Below are 22,218 nucleotides of genomic sequence, written 5' to 3' on the forward strand. Positions count from 1 at the left end.
TTACCAGTCTAGTAACAACGGAACTTTTATGATCTATCCAAACCCAAACACAAAAAAGAAAAAGAAAAAAACAATCTTTCGAACAATGTGACGGTTCCTGCGATAAGATTTTTTTTTTCTTTTTTTTGGCGCCTAAGAGAAGCGACCAGGCTTCCAGTCTAAGTAAGGCGATCGTCAAGGAAGGCGCTTTGCGAAATGGTCGCGAGTTCGGGCAGATCGTAGTAAAACGGGCCTCCACCGAAGCAAGAAAATGCCTTTTTTTTGTTGCTGTTGTTTTATCTTCTTTTTTTCTTTTCTTTTTTTTTCCCTGTGTTTTTTTCTTTTTTTCGAAATGAACTATATTCCGGTGTGTAAATTTGTTCAGAGAAGAAACAAAGATAAGGCTGGATTTCGAGTCGCAGCGAAAGGAGAATATCACAGAAGCGCGGAATTCGGAGATGGTAGCGTGACCATAGATGACGTTGCGAAGCGAACTGGCTCCAGTTACTATGGGCAGCAGATCGCCTAAGAGCAGCGCATCTTGAGACGGACGCGCGAAGATCGGAGAAGAAGGCGAATCACCCGTGCGATGATGGCTAAGGTCGCGAATTGTCCGGCGTGATTTTTAAATGGATTACAAGGAAGACCCTGTCTCTGCGGGCGGCGGTTGCGACGAGGGAAGAGCGCCGGAGCGGAGAGCAGAGGCGGCGTCGTTTCGCGAAGGTTTTCTTGGGGAAAGGATGTGGTGGCTCTTGCAACGTCGCTCGATCGGTCGGTCGTCCGAGAATGCGGGAGGTGGGGGTGGAAAGGGGGGTGGAAGGAAAGGGATGTTCTAATGAGAGAGAATGGAAACGATAAAGCCTCGGTGTAAGAGGAGACGAATAAATAACGGAGGGAGAGGCGAAACGCAGGGTAGAAGAGGACGAGAAGCAGAAAAGAGGAGAGAGGAAAGAGGTTGTACAGCGAGCGAGCGGAGAGTGATAAGTGAAGCAGGATCACGGAGGCTAGCCCTGGTAGCAGGTAAGGTAGCTTCCTAACGCAGACCCGGCGGATACGAAGGAGGAGAAAAAGAACGAGCCACGGGACGGAGGTCCGAGAAGAAGTGGCGCCAATGGTCAAGCTGCACGAAAGGAGGGAAATCGAGCGAACTAAGGGAACGGGTTGTGGGTTAGGTTGGCTTAGACTGGGTTAGGTAGTAGTAGTAGTCAGTGTCGTACTCTGAGTCTCTTGGGGTATCCTCTGTAATAGAAAAGAGGGGATTAAAAAAATCAAATGAATTGAATTGAAAAAAAAAAAAAAAAAAAAAAAAAAAAGGACGATGGAGACAGACCAAGCAAGCCAAGCAGACTATCCGATTGACCTGGAGAAAATTAAATTGCCTGAGGCGGGTAAGAAGCAAAAGGACGGAGTCTAGATATTCGCATGGAGCCACCGGTCAAGAGGGGGGAAGACGATGAGGAAAGAGGCGGCGGAGGGACTAAAATGACTGGCAGCGGATTGTTCCTCTGCACCGGATGGGTGGCCTCTGGAACGGCGGTCCAATCCGTCGAGGTTTTGGCAGGGCACAGAAGGAGGGGGGAAGGGAAAATTCAAAAATTGACCCCAGCCCAAAAGAAAAAAAGAAAAAGAAAAAGAAAGTAGCAAACGAAGCCTCGGATGAAAAGCGTGAAAGGAAGGAAAAGGACTGGTTGGATTGTATGACAGGCAGAGCAAGGAACTGGTCGGCCGTCGATGGAACGCCTGCCAGTGGGTCGCGGTGGAGGTCCAGCTCGAAGATCCTCCGGGGTTCGCTCGCGCCTTCTCACTGGCCGACGGGGCTGGCCGGGCGCTTTGGGATTTGGCAATGGGGAATTGGGAATTGGGAATGGGAATTCATGGAAATGTCCCGGTCGCTTCTTTTTTTTTTAGTCTGTTGGCTGTCGCTACTTATTTCTCCTAGATTAGGCACTGGCTTCTTCAATGGTCAGTTAGTATAAAAGGCCAACAACTACAACACAATTGTATATAAGGCATCTCTTTGTCTTTCACTACTTGCAATCGACTTGGCATTCTTCAATAATACTACCTAGAAACGTCACGGTAAAATGCGATCGACAATCCCTTACAGTCAGACGCCGACCATCTCTGCATCCCAATGTCGGACCACGCAGTATTTCATCATGCTGGGAGGTCCCAAATGCGGGGAAATAGCCGTCGAGAGCGGCGCGAACCCACGCAATCAAGCAGGAAAGGGTGTCGGTGACTGCAAACAAGATTCCAATTATCCCAATCCTTCAAGGGCAGTCAATCAGCAGATTGGAAAGATGAAGGGAAAGAAATCCAATACATCACGGGTATATTCTATAACTACCTCAACCTCCTCCGTGCGAAAGGAAAATTACATTCGTCCCGCTATCCCATTTCTGGGACCTCCCAGCGGCGGAAGAAACTCTCAACAGGAGCTCCCGCCCCACCGACGACATGCTTGAAAATTGGCGTATACGCAGTAGGTTGATGATGAAAGTGGTTGTCTGCTATCCCCATGGTCGAACGTATAAGCCAGCTTAAAAGATCCGAACGTCTCCAGTCAAGAGATTGCCGACCACGGAGTGGAAGAAGATCCCAGCCATAAGGACCTACGCCGTACGAAGGAGGGGGGCGGCGTCGGGGCGCCATTCGTTTTTTTTTTTTTTTTTTTTTTTTTTTTTGTGGGGAGATCGTGAGTGTTTGCCACTCACAACTCGATTTCTTTGTGTGAACGTTCCACATTGGATTTCATCAACGTCATCCTGTCGTGATGTTGCAATCGAGGCCACCCCTACCAGGAGGCATCGGGTACCTAAAGTAACCGTCGACCGGCCACCCAAGGCCAGGTACATTCCTCCGGCGGCCCTACCTTAGGATTTGGCCTTTTAATCCCGAAAACATGATTTCCTCCTGCGTGAACTTTCTCGAGTCAAAACCCGGCCTGCATCGAAATTGCGGGGGGAGGGGGGGGGGGGGGGGGGGGGGGGGGGTCGTAAAAACGAAGGAAGCCCTCGAACAAATAAAATCAAATTATTTAAACAAAATAACCAGAACAGACCGATATCAGTCCTCAATCTAGCGCATCTACCCACGGTAGACCAGCCAGCCGATGTTCCCCCAGATTTTCCCATTAGCCCAGCTCTCCTGCAGGATCAGATTGCGGAGAGAGCTTCCCTTCCCGCATGGACAATGGCCGCCATGAGCCAATACCCCGCTCCAGTCCAACCAACGCCGCGGGAGGACCGTGTGCGCTAGGTAGAGTTGAGTTTGCTCTGAAATAAGCCGAGAGAGAGCCCTTTGGCGACGGGGCTGCCGGAAGCGAGATGGGAAAGAAAGAGTGAATCATGACAGGTAGATAAAGAAACCCAATTCAAAATGATGCCCCTCCGCCGCCTTCCCATGGGTGCGAGCTTCCGAGCTTTCCTTTGGTAGGGCACTGGCCTCTTGTCCCGGCCCCTCGTAAGCGAGTTCGAGCCGTGGGAGGTTGACTGTCGTGCCCATCCATGGATCGTACGCCGTCGATGCATTGTGAGTTCTGGATTTCTATCCCAGCCGCAGCAAAGCTGGTGAACGTGCATGGCATGATGCTGAGGAAGTTGCGTTATAGGTCGGTAGGGGAACCGGCCTCGATCACCTGATGGGGTCGCTTTGGATCTTGTATTACCCTCTGAGAGCAGTTATGGAAGACATTGGAGGAGATGTGCTTGACAGGCATTTCCATGTAGAGGCAGGTTTTTGGCCTTCAACTCTCTCTGCTCCAGGATGGCAGTACAGGAGGGGGTCCATTATAGGTAGGAAAGATGTCGTAGTAGAATAAATTAATTGGATATCTTGGCAGGCGAAAAGCATAAGCGTTCACTTTCGCTGAGGGGTCTAGAGTCTGAATCCAGCCCATTCCAGGTCATCGCCGTGGCATGATCATTCGCCCACTGACAGGTGACAGGTAAGATGATGGCAGAAGCAGGTAAGGAGCCTGCCAAAACCTTGAATCCACGTGCGAGAGCACTCGACAGTCGAACTCTTCACTCTTCGGTGGAAAGCACGAGAATCAGATGTCACCTGTTTTTTTTTTTTTTTTTTTCCTCCTTCGAGCGAAGCCTCTCGTGGCGACATTCAGTCTTGGATCCTCCACAAGCCGCAAATCCACCCGACACTAGTATTTTTGTTCACGGCGGCCACCGTCGGCTGTGGCGGTCGGTTTGACCGAGGCGGTGTCACTCTATTACCGATCAACGACCTCAGTGGAAAGCATTACGTATGGTCATGCATGTCATGTGCAGACAAATCTACACGCAGAGTTTAAAGCTGATTTAGATATCTGATATGGTACAATTTTCCACAACGCGAAAGGCTAACAAACATGACGCGCCCAGGGCTCTATCCAATCATTAAAATTGTAACAGTAGAACACAACGAACAAAAGCGGTATATAAATGAACCAAACATGAGGCACGTATGAGATCGGAATCCAGTGCATCTTTTTAGGCGGCCGTGTCCAAAGTACCCTTACCTCCCGTGGAAGCGGTGGCCTCGGGTCCCTTTTGCTGGCGCAATTTCTCTTCGAACTTAGCAAATTCATGCATCGAGATCGTTTCCTCCTCATCCATCACCTGCTCAACTCCCTGGACTTCCTCGATCTATTTCGAAAAATGAACCGTTAGCCCCAATGACCGGGTGGCGGAAAAGGAAAAGTCAACAACCATGTCCAACTTACATAATGCATCAGCATCGATTCGATACCATTCTTCAGCGTAACCGTGCTGGAATCGCAGGTCCGGCAAGCTCCGCGCAACTTCAGCATGACGATGCCATTTTCGAACCCCCGGAAGTCAATATCGCCGCCATCTTCCTGGATAGCGGGTCGGATCCTCGTCTCCAGAAGCTCCTTGATCATGCTGATGACCTCCTCGTCATCTTCGTTGTAGCTGAGCGAGTCTTCCTCGCCACCTTCCTGTGCATGTTCGCCGGTCTTGGCTACGGTGTTGACGATCGCCTCGCCCGAAGTGACGGTTTGCGTGATAAGACTGAAAACTTCCGGCTTGATGTGGGCCCAGTTGGCATCGCTTGCCTTGGTCACCGTGATGAATTCAGTGCCGTAGAAGACCGATGTGATGCCGTCAACATTCAGGAGGTTCGCGGCCAGCGGCGAGGGATGCGGAGGAGCGAGCGTAGATCGAGGAGACAGATACTCGAGGAAGGAGGTAGGGAAATCTTCGGGCAGAACGCGGTGGTTGGGGATGAATTTCAAGGCCTATGCATCGGAGAATCATTGTTAGCCAAGCCGCATCGGGAGAAAGGGAAGCAGAAAAAAATATGCCACTATACTTACGTCGGGATTCGGCGTGTTCTCTGTTTGAATGAAGATCGATCGCTTGCTGGTCGGCGACAGTCCATTCACCCGCGAGGACTGTTGATGAGGTCGCAAGGTCGGCCTATGACGAGCCTCGGAGGCTGTGATAGCGGGCAGGCGAGCAGACCGATGGACACTTCTGTAGGATCCAAGCACGCTGGGCCGGGCAGTTCGGGATTCGGCAGCGCCGAATGGTCTCGCCGCTGATCTGACGTTGAAGATCGTTCGTCGAAGCATGGCTCCAGAAGTTGAGCTAACCGACATTGTGCAATGTAGATGACTATGCGCTTATCAAGTGGCGTAGTTGACTCTTCCAGGAGAAGTTGATGGAGGCCAGAATACTTTGCTCCGACTGCCGGCCTCTGACGCAATGAAAGCACGTGACCGTCGGCAAAAGATTTGCTGATAAATCCACCGAGTTGCCGGCACCAATCAGAATGAAGCAGTTTGACATGCAGCCCGTAATCACAAATATTTGGATGGACTGCGTTCATGAGATGGTAGAAAATTCTGTCGTAGCATGCGGACTCTTAGCATTGCTAAAGAAGAGTTCAATTTCCCTCCTACTGCTAAGAAGATAAAGAGCCAGGCCACATCGATCCATCCTTAACCTTTATTAATTAATGATGCTATTAGTACTATCTCGATATATATTCTATGCTAGCCAGTCTATCAAAAACAGTTGAGCTTTGGGAGACAAGAGAGAGGGAAAAAAATATATATATATACATAGCAAATTGCCAATTCATGGTTCATATATAGACCTGAGTATGCGACGTTCGTAGTCATATCGTGAAATTATAACGAGACTCTGCTGCTTGTCCTGCAATATAGGCAGGCCTCGGTCAGAATATGGCGCCGCGGATGTTCTTCAGTTGAAGACTGTTCCCCGATGACTTTTAATAGCACGGGTCACTAAATGCTAGGCCCTTTTGATGTGGTAGCTAATGGGAGGAAGAGTCTCCCTTGAGGTTTAGCTAGTGACAAATCCACGAGGACCCGCCGGTCTGAATAGATGCATCGCGATTGATGGTAATTATGTGCCTGGTCTCATTGAAATTGAAGTAAAACCCCAACGAGTCGTCATGAACCAGTTTCAGGCGACTCCACTCCGGAAGAACTAGACTTCTGTCTCTGAGAAATCCGGTATTTAGGCCATACCATGTCTTTGAGCAGAGGGCCAATACCAAGACCCAAGTGAGACGAAGCCATGAAGACAGATTGGCACCATTGATGTTTCGGGATGATCTCTTGCACATTGTAGAATTGTGCAGCCTGGCTTAGAGGCGCCAGCATCATTTGCGCGCCCATAGTCTTCATTTCAGGCTGTATACAGTAGAGAACTGTGCGACAGACTTCATCCGCATAATGCTCGGTCAGGGCTGTAAAATCTGCGGCACTCTCCGAGTCTGGAGTTGTACCACAGTCCGTTTGGTCACTGGAGGGAGAGTAGGATTTGGCTAAGGTATAAGCATCCCCCGGCTGCCCAAGGATGCCGAGTAGTTGGTCAATCAGCGGGTAAAGGAGGACCAACGTCGTCCAATAGGTTTGATGGGCCTCCGCACAGGTTAAGGACGGGAATTGAAGGTGGTCAGAAAATATGTCTGTAAAAAGGGAACTGCGGAATCCTTGCAAAATGGGGGTGTTGGGGGGCAGCGTTGAGGGGCCACCAAGCTTCCTTTGCATGGAAATGCAGGTTTCGTGCAGTCTTCTCTCGAGAGAAAGACATGATGACAGCAATTGCTCGCCAGTTTGTCGGTTGTGTATAATTCCATGTCCATTGCATTGAACATAATGATCGACCCTTTCCATGAGAACGGTACATTCTGCCAATTTGTCGATAAGTTCATCAATTGGTTCGGATTTCCCTGTACCTTGCGACGATCCAGTTTGCCATGCCGGAGAGCTGAGAAATGCGGGCGCTTTGCGTTTTCCAATGGCATCGCATAGCTAGTTTAGGTAGGAATTCTTAGTACCATGTGGCATTGACAGGGTCCGAGGCCACGAGACTTACAGTAACGTATTTGAGTTGACGATGGAACAGTTGTTCTGCGATAGACTCATCCTTCCGCTCAGCACATTGACCTATGACCGCATTGCTACCCTGCACATGGGCTATCCATGCCATGAAGCCCGGCGGCGAGCAATTGATCAACTTTTTTTACTGTTAGACTACCCAATAACTAATCATTTGAGCGGGATGTAACGGATTCGCTCACTTCATATATTTGAAAAATTACAGTCGTGTACAAGACGTCCATGCCGAGGATGTTGCCCGAGTTTATCTGGCCGTGTAGCATCCGAATCGCATTGCCATATAATCTGGTGCTGTACTGCAGCAAATGATCGTCTTTGTTTTGCTTCGCGAGGAAGGCTGAAGAGAGAGAGGTGATTGCTTTATCTAAAAGTTGGCTACCCCGGCTAAGGTCCGGAAGAATCTCGAGGATGTGTCTTTTCGAATCTCCGGCTAGGTATTGCGATGGAGGCGAATACCAATCAATGAAGGACTGGAGCAACTGGGACCGAACCTCTGTATTGACGTTCAACCGGGGGATCTCTGGTTCTAATTGGGTTGGCCTGCGCGCTCCTGAGTTGTACGCGACGGCTTTGGATCGTTGAATGGGTTTCTGGGGATTGTCTTCCATAGTGTCTGACGACTTATGGATGAAGACTCTATTTCGCTCATAGCCGGTGCAGACATGACCGTTTTTGACGCAGCGAAGGCATTCAGGTTTTGTTTCATCGCACTATACCGAGTGAACAGTGTTATTAGAGGGCATGTTCGATGATCTCTCCCCTTTGCCCTTCGCTGGATAGACCAATCCTCTAGACTGGACTCTTTCTTACCTTCACCTTTCGGCGTCGGCACGTATTGCACCCTGTAGATTTGAAGGGAACACCACCCATATTTGGAGATCTGATGTCATACCAGACGTTGCCAAGTCCGACAAGCGTAGGGAGGCGGTGCTGGGTTCTTGAGATCTCGACACCAATTCACAATTGTCCATCGAGCGCCCGGTGTGTTGCGCCATGAAGATCCAGGGGAGGGGCGGTGGGAATTGCAGCTGGTCTTTGCTTGATTCCTGACTTTGGGGAACGAAGCGCATCACGGGGGGATGCGCGTTCACGTGAGAGCGGCTAGTCTTCCGTGGAGAGAACCATTTTTGGATGAGCCAGAGCTGTTGATCGATCCACCGCCTCTCCCTGCAACGGTTTTTGGGCATTCAGGATCGACATTGCTGCAGACCTTGCTAGGTGCCTGGGAATTCGGCACTTGCTTGGTGAAAACCCTGCAACGATCCATCGAAACCCAACAATGCCCCAGAAAATTTGAAAGATCGACGTGCTGCCAAAATGTCTACGAGCTCTCAAACAGGAATTAAAACCGCTGACACCTGTGAGGTTTGCTCCTCCGAGCGTTTCAAGTACCGTTGTCCCACTTGTGGACTCTTGAGGTATGTCTCCAGTCCGATTGACATGTACATGATTCCGGTAAAAGGAAAGAAGACCGCGGGTGGGGACGAGACGGCAGACATTCAGCAAATACTCACGAACGGATTGCAGTTGCTCACTCAGTTGTACCCAATCCCACAAGATCTACTGTACCCCGCGAGAGCCGTCGCCTAAACCACCCCAAGAGGCAGTCAATGATCCGTCGCCCCAAGACGAAGCCAACGGCGTGATCGATGGCGAGGGAGCTCGCGAAACCCGAAATGCCTTCAATCCGAAATCCTTTGCGTCGTCGCCCGAGTTAAAAATCCTGTTCGAGCGGTACCCATCCCTTCGTGACGAGCTGCAAGACATCTACAAGGCCACACTAGAAGAAGAGTGGGTAGAGGTGCAAACACATGGAAACCGGCATCGATCTTTCCATCGGGGGAAAGGAGGCCCACGCAACCGAGGACCTTGGACTCGCGAAAAGGGCTTCAACAGGGGTTTAGGAAAGGTCCGGAAGTTCAGAGAACGATGTGATGAGGGGTTGGAAACGGGGAGAGCCGCGGAAGGGCTGATGCGGTTTATGAATTTAGTCAATGGAGAGCATCCCGAGGAAACTGGGTGATTGCTCGATGCTCCGAGGGGATAACCCGGGAGAAAATTTCCCGCCGGGCTTTTCCACCGAACATCTAGGATGAACACTACACATGTCTCGGTCGCCTAGAGCCGCAGCTGGATCTGTAAACGTCAGTGATCTCGAAAGCACTATACCGAGGGACGCAGAGATTCGAGCTCGTGGCAACGGCAAATTCGGACGCGCATGCACCGACGAAAACATGATACCTCAGACCGACAATTGTCTGCGCACCTTAAGCCATGGGGGTTTAATTTCAATAGCCCTTGGATTCTACTCGCCCTAGGCTGCAACTATTACGGGGAGAAAGGCAATAATCCGGGCCACGATCAAACTTTTAGCATTAGCCAATATTATCTCTATACATCTGAATCATACTGGAAGGAGATGACATGCCGGGACAGGTCTCCGCAGCGACTCGCAATTCCAGTCTAAGAATCTTGGCTCTGACGAAAACGAGGCTGCATTATCCCCAGGAGGAAATGATATACCCACGAGACGTTCCCATGTGCATGGTGTCGCCGTGTCCAAATCCACCAGTTCAGCAGTCTGGGGGCCGTTGTTCATTGCAAGACTGTGGATACAGTGGCCCCTTCAGCTCCGATCCTTGGGAGGGCCAGAGCATAGGGCCGTGGCTGCTCCTTCGTATGTACCCACGGAGTACTACGGAGTACTTCGAGCATACATGCATAGCGCCGAGTACACGAGGCCGGCTACTGCATCTGTCAGGCTCAAGAGAGACACGGGAGAAGTCGACTTGGGTCTGGCCAAGCAATTTTGACATTTACGATTTAATTTTCAAACCGCAGAAAGCCATGTGTGACCCGGATAAGCTGCTGGAAACCCTCAGAAGTGACTCGTCATTTCAGCACTTCAGCTCATGGAGCCAAGTTCTCCATCTACCAGGGCCAGACTGTGCTCGGTGGAGCTGGACAAAGACCAGGTCAATTACCCGGCCATGCTCACGATGTTCGGGATAGAAATCTCACCAGCCGCTTGGTCGACCTAGGCACCATTTTTATTTAATTTTTTTTTCTCTCTCTCGTTCTCTCGCCTGTAAGTCGACCTTCCCTTTCGAGGGATCGTGGGTTCAACACAGACCGCCGGGTGATTACGCGGTGAAGCCCCCAATCCTGTCGCAACCCTTCTCCGGGGCCAAAGTCCCCTCCCAAAGCGTCTAGTGCCGTGTCTCTTAGGGCTTGACCGGAGAGTCAACGACTCAAAAGACGATCCCCGAATATCCTCCCTGGTAAGCGAACCGGCAGACGGGGTTTCCTTGGCCGGTGGAGGATGATTTGGTTGATCGCGTTAGTGGCTCCGCCGACAGCTGTCAGCACTCCAGCCAAAAGGGAAAGACGGACAAAGGGTCGATTATGGCCTAAAAACGCGCATGGGTGGTGCATGGCGGGGCAGGGTGTTTGAGAGATTAAAAATGATAATACTGAAATATGGGAAAGAATGGAGAATTGGAGATGGACCTGCTGATCGTCGCGGAGAGTGAACTCTCGCGTGAACCACGAGACAAATGAGAGATGCGGACGGCCATCCCCTTTTCTGATTGCGAAACAGACGGACCAAGGAACGGGGAAACGAGAGTGTTGGAGATGCGATTGATTTGTATCACATCGTGGAGGCTTTGGTGCCGCCGGAGTCAATCCGAACGATTGATGGATAGATCGAAGTATGGCGTTTTCGTGCTCCGTAAATAATTATAGATCCATTATTACCCACTCGTCCGGGCAGAAACAACTCTCTTTTGGGATCCTCTCGGGGACTCCTTCTGATCCAACGAGAAGCTCTGGCGCGACTAACAGGTGCTAACAGACCGGAGCCACACGGACTGGCCTGCTTTATCCACGCCGTGTGAAGATCCCGTCCTTCGTATATCCGGAGTACAACTGCTCTGCGAAGGCGTCAATCTTTTTTTTCTTTTTTTTTTTTTCTTGTCTTCTCTTGTCTCTCTCCCGACCGAATTTCTCCTAAAACACCTCACCTCGCATTTCCACCCTCACTGGGGAACTCATTGGGAAGTCAGCGGTGGACAGGCCAACCCGCTCTAAATCGATATTTTCTGGGGCTCCAGTCTGATCTTCCCGTCTGACGAGTTGCGACTTCCGCCCATCTGGACTCGTCGGCTCCATTGATTGTCGATTGATTCCTCGTGCTCCGTATTTGGGCCCTTTTTCTGGTACGTCACTGTCTATCCGATCTCTCGTAAGACTCGTCCAACGCTGCATCCTGCAGAATTTCCCCGAGGGCTAATTTTGGTCTCGTTTGTGTCCAGTTTTCCCCCCCCGGCCTTTTTTCTATTCCCAGCCCTCCCACGTCCCGTCAAAAAAAGAAAAAAAAAAAAGGGAAAAAGGAAAGAAAAGGAAGAAAGAAAGATAAAAAAAGAAAAGAAACCGGCGCACCAACAACCAGGTCGAATATTCAATCCGTCAATCAATCCACTCCCTGACAGTCAACTCCTCAACCGCCGAACAAACATTCCTTCCTCGATTGCTTCCCTTCATTCTCCTCGGATTCGGTCGCGAGCGACAATGGATGAGCTGTCGTGCCCGCCTCACTTACTCATGTAGCAGTTGGACCTTGCGCTGTCGCACCTTGTTTGCTCTCTATCGGACATTTCTCTTTCGCGCCGCGGCGCCGCGCATTGCACTTTACCATGACTTCTCAACCCCCTAGAAGAGAACGAGCTTCCAGCGATAGAGCTCAAGCTCAAGCTGTGTCGTCCGTTCCACAACGCCCGGGTCTGCAGAGCAGAACCATCTCCGCTCCTGTCGGGGGTCTCTACAAGCTGGATACGTCGAAAATCACCATGGACAACGGTCATAGAGTGGATCGCGCCGTCATAGAAGAAGATGAATTCTTGTCCTCGCCGGCACGAAACGGGGTTTCGACCCCTCGCGGAGGCGATGAGGTATGGGGTTTCCATCAATTCCCGCTGCTGGTCGTAGGACCAGCTCTATACACAGTGTTCTGATAGCTGACTCTTTCCTTCTTTCCTTTCTTTGTGGCAGCCCCTCCAGAAGCCGAATTTCCCCCACGTTACCATTGCCGTTGTCGGTCGAGATCGTGTCGGCAAGACCACGTTCATACAAAGCGCCCTGGATATGAAACACCCCCTGTCGTCCCGAGCCACAACAAAGAAAATGTCGCTGGATGGAACGGTCTATCTGGTTCGCCTATTAGAGGTCGACGTGAAAGAGGTTTCTGTCGCGGATAATGGCGTCGTGAACTGGCCGCGGCTTGGCTACGAAGCGGCGTCGGCTCCGACCATTGATGGCGCTCTGGTTATCCACGACGTCACCCAGCCTGCCAGTCTCCCCGATCTGACCGGACTCCTAGGTGTGTGCCTTTTTTTCATGTTCTTTGACCGTGCTGGTGGCGCAATGGCTGATCATTCCGCCGCACTAGATGCCTTGACGACGCTGTCCTTCCCGTTTGTATTGGTCGCCAGTAAATGCGACATTCGCAACTCCGATGGGCCCTTCGAGCCCCTGCTGGATAACTACGAGATCCACCGGACATCGCCTGAATCGCCGCGATCGCAGAAGATGTGCATCGCATTAGTTTTGCGGTCGGTGATTGGCAATAAATATGGTAAGTGACCGTTGTGGAATTGCGACCCTAGTTTACAGCCTATCTGTCTACCTGTCATTCTGCACACTGGTTCTTGGCCAAACCTTATCAAAAGGGGGAAGAAAAGGAGAAGAATGACCAGAGATAAAGAAGAAAGAAAAAAAAAAGAGAGAGAGAAAGAAAAGGACAAGGACGGTCCACGTTGCCGCTAGTCCACGGCGCGGCCTGGATTTAGCGTTCGCGTGCGCTCCCGGTGCTCTGCCGATCCGCTGCAGTTAGACTACATAAAATTTTACCGTCTCGTCCTGGGCTTGGGAACGTGCCTTGCTAACATTTTCGCTCGTCGTTGGCGTCATCTAGACTTGATCGACTACTCGTCCAATCCCTTGCAGGACTGGCATCACTCTCGAGCCAATTCGGAGACCCCGACGTCCGTGTTCTCTGGAGCCGCGGGCGGCCCGATAATTAGTCCCTTCGGTTCAGGAGTCGATGGGTACGGCGTCGACCGTCCGCCCACCGACCAGGCGACCTCTTCAAATCTGGCGTCGAATGCCCAGCCCTCCCGATATGCCCGGAGCCATTCGTATCCGGTGCGACCGCAAACTCCTCCCTCCGGCGCTCGGCTGAATCCACGTCGACCGTCGGCCGCAGAAGACTCCTCGCCCAGCAAGGATCGCAATCGCCAGCATCGTCTGCACACCGCCTGGCGCAACAGTGCCGGGTCGGATGCGTTTAACGGCTTTCTAGATATGGAGGAGGACATGGACGGACGCCGCAGCGCGCCCTCCAGCCCCGGGAGTAAAGAGAAACCCCCAAGCAGCGAGGGATCCTCGAACGATGCCGGTTTCACGTTTGACGAGCTCGTGGATCGACTGGTCGCCCAACCTTTATCGAAACAGGATTCCAAATTCGCCTCGACCTTCCTCTGCCTTTATCGCAAATTCGCCGCGCCGTCCACCTTGCTCAACGCGCTGATCAATCGATTCGAACGCAACGAGAAACACATCGCCGACCAACTGACCCGCATTGCCGATCAGTTGCGGCTCTTGAACATCATGTACGTGTGGGTATCGGAGTACCCAGGAGACCTGATCTATCCCAAGACGAGGAAGCGCATCACGGATTTCGTGGCGACGCTGGAGAAGAGCCATTTCTACATGTTCGCCGCCAAGGAGGTCAGCTCGTCTCTCGAGGTCAACGCGGAGGATGACGACGTGGGATGGCCCTTCCGAGACGGCGATGTCGAGGGTTTTGATGGGCAAGAAACCTTCTTGGATCACTCCGGTCGCAGCTCCCCGTCCATGTTCCTCGGCGGCGCGTGGAACAATGGGGACGACCACCACGACGATGAAGAGCAAGAGGAGGAAGAAGATCCTATATACAACATGAGTGCATTGGACCTCAGCGAGGGCGCACCAGACCCGTCATCCAGGCTGGCCGGGACGCTGTCGAGCCCGGTGGGCGACAAACCCGGCACCATTCCCAGCCAGTCCTTTACCTTCCTAAACCTAGAATCCGCGCAGCGAGAATCGCAGAACTTGGAGCTCACCTCGCGCATACCGATGGCCAAAATGCAATGGCGGCAGATCATGGAGGTCCCCGACGAGGACTTTGCGCGCGAGTTGACGCGGATCGACTGGATCATGTTCAATTCCTTCCGACCGCGCGATCTTGTGCGACACGTCAGCATCTCAGGACCCGATAAGGACAAGATCCAGAGCCTGAAGCACGTCAATCGCATGATCAAACAATTCAATCACCTAGCCTTCTTCGTTGCCAGTTTCATTCTCTTCCGCGATAAGCCGAAGCACCGCGCTAAGGCGATGGAAAAATTCATGAACATCGCCTTGGTAAGTTTATTCCTCACTGCCGTCTTCCGCAGAATGAACCCCACACTAACCGCTTGTCATGCTAGAAACTCCGCCGATTAAACAACTACAACTCTCTCGGGGCCGTCATCGCCGGCATCAACGGGACTCCGGTCCACCGACTCGCCCAAACGCGAGAATTGGTCCCCGTCCAAACCCAGAAGGACTTTATGAGGCTGGTCATCCTCATGGGGACCCAGAAAAGCCACTTCGCCTACCGACTCGCATGGGACAACTCCTTCTCCGAACGCATCCCCTTCCTGCCCCTGCACCGCCGCGATCTCGTCTCCGCCGAGGAAGGCAACAAGACCTTCGTCGGCGACAGCAAGACGCGCATCAACTGGCGGAAATTCGAGGTCATGGGCGAAGTGGTCCTCGGGATCCAGCGCAGCCAGAAAACCCCGTATTCGCATATGCATCGGTATGAGGAGGCGGCTCGCTTGATTCTCGATACGAAATTATCCGGCGACGATGAGGTTCGTGTCCGTTCATCAATCCCGCTCTCGCTATACATGCTAACGAATAAAATCTAGGACTTATACGCCCGCAGCACGCAAGTCGAGCCCTCCGCAGGCGGCGACGGCGGACGACGAAAGTTCGGCTGGTTGCGGTCGTAAAGATCTTGAATCATCGTAGATGATGAGATCCAGAAATAACCACCGTGTATCACATGTGTGAGATGATATGATCGGAATAGAACCGAACCCGCTGAGTCGAGTCAAGTTGAGCGATAAACCAGTGACACGATTATATGAGCTACAGCCATACCACCCGTACTGACGAGATGCCTGATGAGTTGATGACGATCGTCTGGTCTATGATGTACATACAGTATCTTTATTATTGAGCGGAGCATAGGGATTATGTTCTAATGTAAACAGGTCCAGCCAGTAAATGGGGGGTTCAAAGTAGCTCTAGAAGATAACGGCCAGAGAATAAAGCGACTTGAATTTATCAAGTAAATACTAAATAGCAACAAACTCATAATAATCCTCAGGCAGAGTCGAGAAGAAAGTAGTCACGTGGTCCATACTGCGGCGAAAAACGCATCTCCGCCTTTCCTTCTCTACAACCAACTAAACCATCCATTCCAATCTCCAATACCTACCTATCTACACCACCGCCTTTCCTTCTCTACAACCAACTAAACCATCCATTCCAATCTCCAATACCTACCTATCTACACCACCGCCTTTCTCGTCAACCTCAGTCCTCAATCTCAATCCTCAATCTCAACCCTCAAACAAGAACCCAACCTCCTCAAACCCACAGCAGACGCCCAGCCCACAACATGAACAAAACCACATCCACCTACCGCGCGCTCCTCCGCGAACTGCCGCGCCGCAAACTCTCCTCCCCGACACCACTCCACCAGCGCATCCGCGCGCTGTACCGAACGCCCGTCACGCCGGGGACCGAGACGCAGACGCACGACGAGGCGCTGCACCACCGCCTCCAGGAGGCCGAGCAGATGGCGCTGTATGCGCGCGCGCAGCGCTCGTATGCGGTCCTCGTCGAGCGGTATAACCCGGGCATGACGATGGATGAGAAGGAGAGGATCAGGTTGACGGCGAGACGGGTGGGGTGGGATTTGCCGGTTGAAGCGGAGGGGGAGGGGGAGGCGGAGGGGGAGAAGAAATGAAGTTGATGGGATTTGGCCAAGATGGGGGTTGAGGGGATATCCGCATAGATTACTTGGGATTTGAGTGGAGGCCTGAATTAGAGAGTGTGAGAGGGTGGGTTTATATTGGGTTCTTTCGAGCTATGTATATTTATGTATGATCGCGGGTTCTCTTTTGTATTCATTATGTATGTATATTGATCTTGTTCGGGGTGTTTGAACTGGGCTAGACTATAGAAGGTTTTCTTTCTCCTCTTGTGTCTGAGTTCTTTCTGTCTGTTGACGGGGTGCAGTGAGACTGGGTCTGGAGCTGGATCGAACTAGACTGATGGCGTCGATCGACTTGGAGTCTCGATTTCGTCGGGATGAATCGCCCCATACATGTCGAATGTATAGATAGTTCAGGCTCGGGCGCTGTGCGCTCAGCCAGCCGTGGAGGATCTGCAATCAGATCAAAATCGGTGATCAAGGACTTGGAGTCAAGCCGACGGATCAACCACCCAGTTCCACCTTCTCCATCTGTCTCATTAAAGTCGTGCTGCCCTCTTCATCCTCCAATCCCACCTCGATCGACGTCTTGGGCCGGTTCCGATTCAACCCCTCCAGCAGCGCACACGCCTTGCACACCTTCTGACTGGAGATGTATCCGCATCGCTCGCAGTTGCCCATGGTCTGCGTCTTGATCTGCTTGGGCATCCGCTGCGTCACCTTCATCGAGTAGGCAGGCTTCGACGCGGCATTCGCACCGGTCATTTTGATCTCCGTCTCCCTCGACTCGGCCGCATCATCCTCTGCCAGCTTCCTCTCCATCTCCGCCATCTCGCCGCCTCTCGTGCGTCCATTCTGACTCCCACAGCCGCCCATCGACTCCCCGGCGCCGCCACCACTCTGCGCCCCCTGCTTCACCTCCGGCGGCACCAACTCCGCCATATCCTCGCCACTGCGCACGATGTCCAGAATCGACGACGGCCGGATCTTCTCGAGATCCTTGATGAGCGTGCGCGCGCTGCCCCGGAACGCCTCAGGCGAGTAGATGCACTCAGTACTGAAGTAATCCAACTGCTTATGGTGCGCATACAGCACGATCTCCTTCTCGTACGCATACTTCAACGGCTTGGAGCGCTTGATCGCCGACGCCGCCGAGCCCGTCACGATGCTCGTGCCGCGCGACAGACGCGGCAGATCGCCACGCAGCAAGTTCATCATGACCGTCTCGGCGACGTCGTCGGCATTGTGGCCCGTCACGACATGCGAGATACCCAGGCGCGCGGCGCCGCGGTCCAGCGCCTGCCGCCGAAACACGCCGCAGTACGTGCAGTTGCCCTTCTTGCCGACCTGCGCCACCACCTGGTCCATGGTCCAGCCATAGAGCTCGCCGTAACCAACGATCTCCAGCGGCATGTCATACTGCTGGGCGTTGCGCTTCACCGTCTCGAGGCTGTCGTCGCGGTAGCCCTTGATGCCTTCGTCGATGGAGAGCAGACACAGCTGTAGCCCGTAGTCGTACCGTTCGTTGAGTGTTTTCAGCACCGAGGCCAGCACCGTGCTGTCTTTGCCGCCGCTGGCACCGATGGCGATGCGCTCGCCGCGCTGGAAGAGGGAGGTTGAGGTGATGGTTTCGTGGACTTCGGTCTCGAAGACGTGCAGGAAACAGGTGCGGCAGAGCTTGTGGCGGTTTTTCGGCCGGATGATGATTGCGCGAGCTGTTTTGCAGTGGAAGCAGGGTGTGGGCGCCATTTTCGATTACCGGTTCGCTTTCCTGCGATCAAATGGCGCGAGAGTAGGTGTTATGTTTGTGGGGAAGAGAAATAGTCATAAATTCACTATTGATTGATTGATGGAGGGGAAGAAAATCCGATAACAGCGATTAGTCAGGCGGGAGGTTTGCACGGTTTGCACGGTTTGCATCCCGGAGAAAGTATCAAACAAGACAAACACGGCGAATAAATCCAAGTTGAATTATAGTTAGAAATACATACACACAGCCCAGTGTCTATCATAAAGCCTTTAAAGGTCTCATTACCCGTAGTATACAACCGCCCAACCATTCTATCCAATTCAACATATTACAAATCCAATCGATTACAACCCAAATTTACATCTTGCCCTTGAACAGGTTGGAGATCATCTCACGGCCCGTGATGCGCGAGGTCGCCCACAAGGTCGGGAAGTCCAGGGTGCTCGAGAAGGTATCGGCGTAGCCGAAGAACAGCATGGGAGGGATCCAGCCGCGGGCGTATTCCAGCGCAAAGCACGACGAGTCCATCTTGTACTGCTTGACCTCGCCGCGGCGGAGGTGGTGCACGCTACCGGCGGGATAGACCTCGGGCTCGAAGGAGCCGGGCACGTAGGCGAGCTGAGTTCCCTGGAGGATGTTGAAGTAGTCGTCGGCTGTGTGACGGCCGGTGTGACCCTCGGTTCCGATGGCGGTGCCTAGGAAGGACGGTGGTATGAGCGGTGGAATCCAGGAAGCTAGAGATAGGGGTAAAGGGGGTGGGATAGCGTCGAGCCGATATTGGAGGCTTAGACGCTTGAGAGAACTAGAACACCGGAGTTAAACTAACCGAAGATAATCAAGTATTCAGTGATACCTGAAAAGCGTTAGGATTAGTGCCATTGACCCTCTCTCCACGGTGGAGCGATTCGAGAACTCACTGGCATGGATAATATACATGGCACCCATGGCGCCACCGGCGTTGTTAAACACCCATTCTTCGTCCTTGTTGATGTGAACGGAGGGCACCTTCTGCTCCAATTCGGCAACGATGAAGTCGACCACGCCGCGAGTGTTCTCGCCGTGGGCAGCAATGGCGCGCTGCGAAAGATCGTGCAGATGGCTGGGGTCGAAGATGTAGAAACTCTCCAGACGCGCCTCGAAGTAGTTGTAGAAGCCAATTAGGGCGGCCACGAGGGTGACCAGGAAGCTGAAGGTACGCATAACGGCAGAAGGACCGGAGGGAAAACAATGGAGAACAGAGACAAACCGAGACAAGAGGAGGTTCATTAAGAAATTGTTTACGCCCGGAAGCTCAACAGCCGAAGGCGGTGGAAAACGACTCCCGCCTTGGCGTGGTTTGCCCCGTTTGCTTGCCTGCAGCCATGCGTCTCCATCTGCATCTTCATCTTCATCTTCTCTTTCTCTTCCTCCTTCTCTATCGTCATCATCATCATCGACTCGCTCTCCCTCACCCCGTGAACTCCTCGGGCCCAGACCCCGGAGTCTATCTTCTCCCGTCATGGCCGCACCGCCAACCTTGGCCCTCTTGAAACGGAACTACTCCGTCTCTGTTTAGAGTTCCAGGTTCTCTGCCGAAATCCTCCACCAATATTCGCGCTCCCTAATCCTCCGACGCTCCGCCGAGCCCACTCCAAAGTCCGGGTGAATTCCAACTTGGAATCCTCCGTCCGAGATGGTCGTCTCAGGTTGAAAGCCCTGATTCAGTTGATCCACCATTCACGCGGCCCACCCGTGCCCCATCCAGGCACCGGAAATTGAATTAAGCTTCCTCGCGGCGTGCGGTGGCTGTCACTGGCTCCGGGCAACGGTTCTTGCTAGCCTGCGGACCAATCCGTTCGAGATGTTTCTGGTTGATGGAGTGTGTCAGGTCCCGTGGTCCTGACGATTCAGGATTTCCGATCAGGAGAGAACGGGGCGTCGGAGCTATAAGAATGGCTCTCGCCTCTTGCTCCGTCGGTCGATTTCTTCTTCACCAGGCCCAAAAGAAAATCTTCCAGAACACTTTCTCCCGGTTACTCTATCCTTCCCGTCTCATCCCGTCAAGATGAAGTTCCTCGCCGCTCTCGCTCTGGGCTCTCTCGCCTCCGCCAGCTCCCTCACCCGCCGGGATGACATGTGCGGCCAGTGGGACACCACTGAGTCAGGTGACTTCACCCTGTACAACAACCTCTGGGGCTCCGGCAACGCCGACAGCGGCTCGCAGTGCACCGGTCTGGACTCCGGCTCCGGCAACGAGATCGGCTGGCACACCAGCTGGTCGTGGACCGGCGGCCAGGGCCAGGTCAAGAGCTTTGCCAACGCTGCCTACTCTTTCACGGCCAAGCAGCTGAGCAGCCTCACCAGCATCCCCACCACCTTCAACTGGAAGTACGTTATTCTCTGATTGGATATGAACCCTTGCGAGGGGGGAGGAAAGAAAAGAAAAAGAAAGAAAAAGAACTGACTGGTTTTAGGTACACCTCGGGCTCGGACATCGTCGCTGACGTTGCCTACGACCTGTTCACCTCGTCCTCTGCCGACGGCGACGAGGAGTACGAGATCATGATCTGGCTGGCCACTCTCGGCGGCGCCGGTCCCATCTCTTCGACCGGATCGCCCATCGGCAACCCCACGGTCGCCGGAACCACCTGGGACCTCTACCTGGGCCCCAACGGCCAGATGCAGGTGTACAGCTTCGTCGCCCCGTCCAGCGTCGAGAACTTCGAGGCCGATCTGGTCGACTTCCTCAAGTACCTGCAGGAGAGCCAGAACCTGCCCTCCAGCCAGTACCTCACGCATGTGCAGGCGGGTACCGAGCCCTTCTCCGGCAGCGACGCGAAGATGAGCGTCTCGTCCTTCAAGGTCACCGTCAACTAAACGCCGCGACCTTGACGCGGAGGGGTAAGTTTGGAATGGAATGGAGGGGGAGTTCTTTTTTTAGGACGAGCCAGACGAGGGGAGACGAGGGGGAAGTCATTACGCGCCGTGTTTCAACCCGCTGCGGAGCGGTTAGTGAGCCGGTGGCGATTTGTCTCCAGGATTGGACACTGTACATAGTCAAACACATTCTAAATATAACCCCGTCAAGCGCTGGCTTCGGGTTCCCATCACATTGTGCTCGTCCGCATAACCGCCGGGCGAGATGAGACGACGAGAATAGAAAAGGCCGGCGCTTCTGCACGGTCGGCGCTTAACTGCAGGAACAACCCTAATCGTCACGCTGCTAGGACGCGCCGGTCCCTCAGGTTGCAGGAGGATGCAGGCAATGAATGGCTGTCGATGCAGTTGGGAGGGGAGACGCCTCCGTAGTGCCCTTGGATTTTCCCCTCGAGGGCGACATCCCCGTCTCCCATTCCAAATCCCCCCCTGGTTTGCTCGAACATGCAACCCGCAGGCGACTGGCGAAACGCGCCGTCCCAAAGCGACCAAACCCCCTTGAGAGGGGAGAAAAAAAGGAAAAAGGAAAAAAGGAAAAAAGAATTCGACTCGTGTTCGAGGATCGGAGGGCACAGGCCAATGACGAGGATCGTGAGGGAGGAATGCAGGCAGCGCGTCCAACCGCCGTCCTTGCATGGCCAGCCTTTTCAGCTCGTCGGATTGGCCTGCATGGCCTCTGCTACTTATATCGCCCGTTTGACGCCGTCTCTGCTGCTCAGATGCTCAACTCACGGGGTGGTTTGGGTTTCGTTGCTTCTCACAGACCGTCGTTTGATCCTGTCGTTGGTTCTGGTCATCCCAGTCCTGCACGTCGCTCTCTTCTGCTGCTCGCTGCCATCTATATAATCCTGAGCCTCTGCCCGGTGTCTCAGTCTCATTTCCATCGTCGGCCAATTTGTCTCTGATCGGTCAGGTTGACACGACAACCTTCTGCATTCCTGCTGGCAGGATTCCTACTGTGACCTCAACGCCAACATTCCTTTTTCTTTTTGACTGGAAGACAAACACCTGCCGACTGGCATTTTTCTAAACGCTTGCCCTCCTTTGCCTTTTCTTGTTCTTGCTCTTGTTCCTTCTCTTGCTCTCTGC

General features: G+C 52.9%; 11 protein-coding genes across 11 annotated transcripts; 6 read left to right on the forward strand and 5 right to left on the reverse strand.

Annotated features, from left to right (window-relative positions):
- Window positions 1–2,520: 2,520 nt before the first annotated feature.
- P170DRAFT_219725 (uncharacterized protein) lies at window positions 2,521–3,106 on the reverse strand. The gene is made up of 2 exons (XM_024842855.1): window positions 3,044–3,106; window positions 2,521–2,904 (listed from the first exon to the last, which is right to left on the reverse strand). The coding sequence occupies exon 2, from the start codon at window positions 2,835–2,837 to the stop codon at window positions 2,595–2,597; it is 243 nt and encodes an 80-aa protein (XP_024702010.1). The 5' UTR covers window positions 2,838–2,904; window positions 3,044–3,106; the 3' UTR covers window positions 2,521–2,594.
- Window positions 3,107–4,271: 1,165 nt separating this feature from the next.
- On the reverse strand, window positions 4,272–5,653 carry P170DRAFT_387583 (NifU family protein). The gene is made up of 3 exons (XM_024845809.1): window positions 5,315–5,653; window positions 4,700–5,236; window positions 4,272–4,622 (listed from the first exon to the last, which is right to left on the reverse strand). The coding sequence occupies exons 1-3, from the start codon at window positions 5,597–5,599 to the stop codon at window positions 4,467–4,469; spliced, it is 978 nt and encodes a 325-aa protein (XP_024702011.1). The 5' UTR covers window positions 5,600–5,653; the 3' UTR covers window positions 4,272–4,466.
- A 765-nt stretch (window positions 5,654–6,418) lies between these two features.
- P170DRAFT_448500 (Zn(II)2Cys6 transcription factor) lies at window positions 6,419–8,242 on the reverse strand (the record flags this gene model as incomplete). Its single annotated transcript, XM_024850969.1, has 4 exons — window positions 6,419–7,285; window positions 7,350–7,490; window positions 7,555–8,082; window positions 8,183–8,242. 4 exons carry the CDS (start codon window positions 8,240–8,242, stop codon window positions 6,419–6,421), a joined length of 1,596 nt encoding a protein of 531 aa, XP_024702012.1.
- A 277-nt stretch (window positions 8,243–8,519) lies between these two features.
- P170DRAFT_438414 (zinc finger HIT domain-containing protein) lies at window positions 8,520–9,766 on the forward strand. Its single transcript, XM_024849597.1, has 2 exons — window positions 8,520–8,790; window positions 8,900–9,766. Exons 1-2 carry the CDS (start codon window positions 8,690–8,692, stop codon window positions 9,393–9,395), a joined length of 597 nt encoding a protein of 198 aa, XP_024702013.1. The 5' UTR covers window positions 8,520–8,689; the 3' UTR covers window positions 9,396–9,766.
- P170DRAFT_219798 (uncharacterized protein) lies at window positions 9,469–10,500 on the forward strand. The gene has a single exon (XM_024842856.1). It carries the CDS (start codon window positions 9,797–9,799, stop codon window positions 10,382–10,384), a length of 588 nt encoding a protein of 195 aa, XP_024702014.1. The 5' UTR covers window positions 9,469–9,796; the 3' UTR covers window positions 10,385–10,500.
- A 1,569-nt stretch (window positions 10,501–12,069) lies between these two features.
- Window positions 12,070–15,471, forward strand: P170DRAFT_477585 (putative Ras guanyl-nucleotide exchange factor RasGEF; the record flags this gene model as incomplete). Its single annotated transcript, XM_024853486.1, has 6 exons — window positions 12,070–12,324; window positions 12,425–12,752; window positions 12,822–13,007; window positions 13,347–14,836; window positions 14,902–15,330; window positions 15,388–15,471. The coding sequence occupies 6 exons, from the start codon at window positions 12,070–12,072 to the stop codon at window positions 15,469–15,471; spliced, it is 2,772 nt and encodes a 923-aa protein (XP_024702015.1).
- A 459-nt stretch (window positions 15,472–15,930) lies between these two features.
- P170DRAFT_511401 (LYR motif-containing protein) lies at window positions 15,931–16,496 on the forward strand (the record flags this gene model as incomplete). Its single annotated transcript, XM_024854889.1, has 1 exon — window positions 15,931–16,496. Exon 1 carries the CDS (start codon window positions 16,146–16,148, stop codon window positions 16,494–16,496), a length of 351 nt encoding a protein of 116 aa, XP_024702016.1. The 5' UTR covers window positions 15,931–16,145.
- A 136-nt stretch (window positions 16,497–16,632) lies between these two features.
- On the reverse strand, window positions 16,633–18,297 carry P170DRAFT_438416 (putative PP-loop ATPase superfamily protein). Its single transcript, XM_024849598.1, has one exon. The coding sequence runs from the start codon at window positions 18,210–18,212 to the stop codon at window positions 16,968–16,970; it is 1,245 nt and encodes a 414-aa protein (XP_024702017.1). The 5' UTR covers window positions 18,213–18,297; the 3' UTR covers window positions 16,633–16,967.
- A 273-nt stretch (window positions 18,298–18,570) lies between these two features.
- On the reverse strand, window positions 18,571–19,413 carry erg2 (C-8 sterol isomerase ERG2; the record flags this gene model as incomplete). The annotated part of the gene is made up of 3 exons (XM_024844588.1): window positions 18,571–18,908; window positions 19,040–19,066; window positions 19,131–19,413. 3 exons carry the CDS (start codon window positions 19,411–19,413, stop codon window positions 18,571–18,573), a joined length of 648 nt encoding a protein of 215 aa, XP_024702018.1.
- An 844-nt stretch (window positions 19,414–20,257) lies between these two features.
- xgeA (putative endoglucanase) lies at window positions 20,258–21,069 on the forward strand (the record flags this gene model as incomplete). The annotated part of the gene is made up of 2 exons (XM_024853487.1): window positions 20,258–20,580; window positions 20,667–21,069. 2 exons carry the CDS (start codon window positions 20,258–20,260, stop codon window positions 21,067–21,069), a joined length of 726 nt encoding a protein of 241 aa, XP_024702019.1.
- A 184-nt stretch (window positions 21,070–21,253) lies between these two features.
- Window positions 21,254–22,157, forward strand: P170DRAFT_219853 (uncharacterized protein). The gene has a single exon (XM_024842857.1). It carries the CDS (start codon window positions 21,462–21,464, stop codon window positions 22,032–22,034), a length of 573 nt encoding a protein of 190 aa, XP_024702020.1. The 5' UTR covers window positions 21,254–21,461; the 3' UTR covers window positions 22,035–22,157.
- Window positions 22,158–22,218: the final 61 nt, after the last annotated feature.

Source organism: Aspergillus steynii (genome assembly GCF_002849105.1).
Source record: "Aspergillus steynii IBT 23096 chromosome Unknown P170scaffold_6, whole genome shotgun sequence".
Taxonomy (NCBI): domain Eukaryota; kingdom Fungi; phylum Ascomycota; class Eurotiomycetes; order Eurotiales; family Aspergillaceae; genus Aspergillus; species Aspergillus steynii.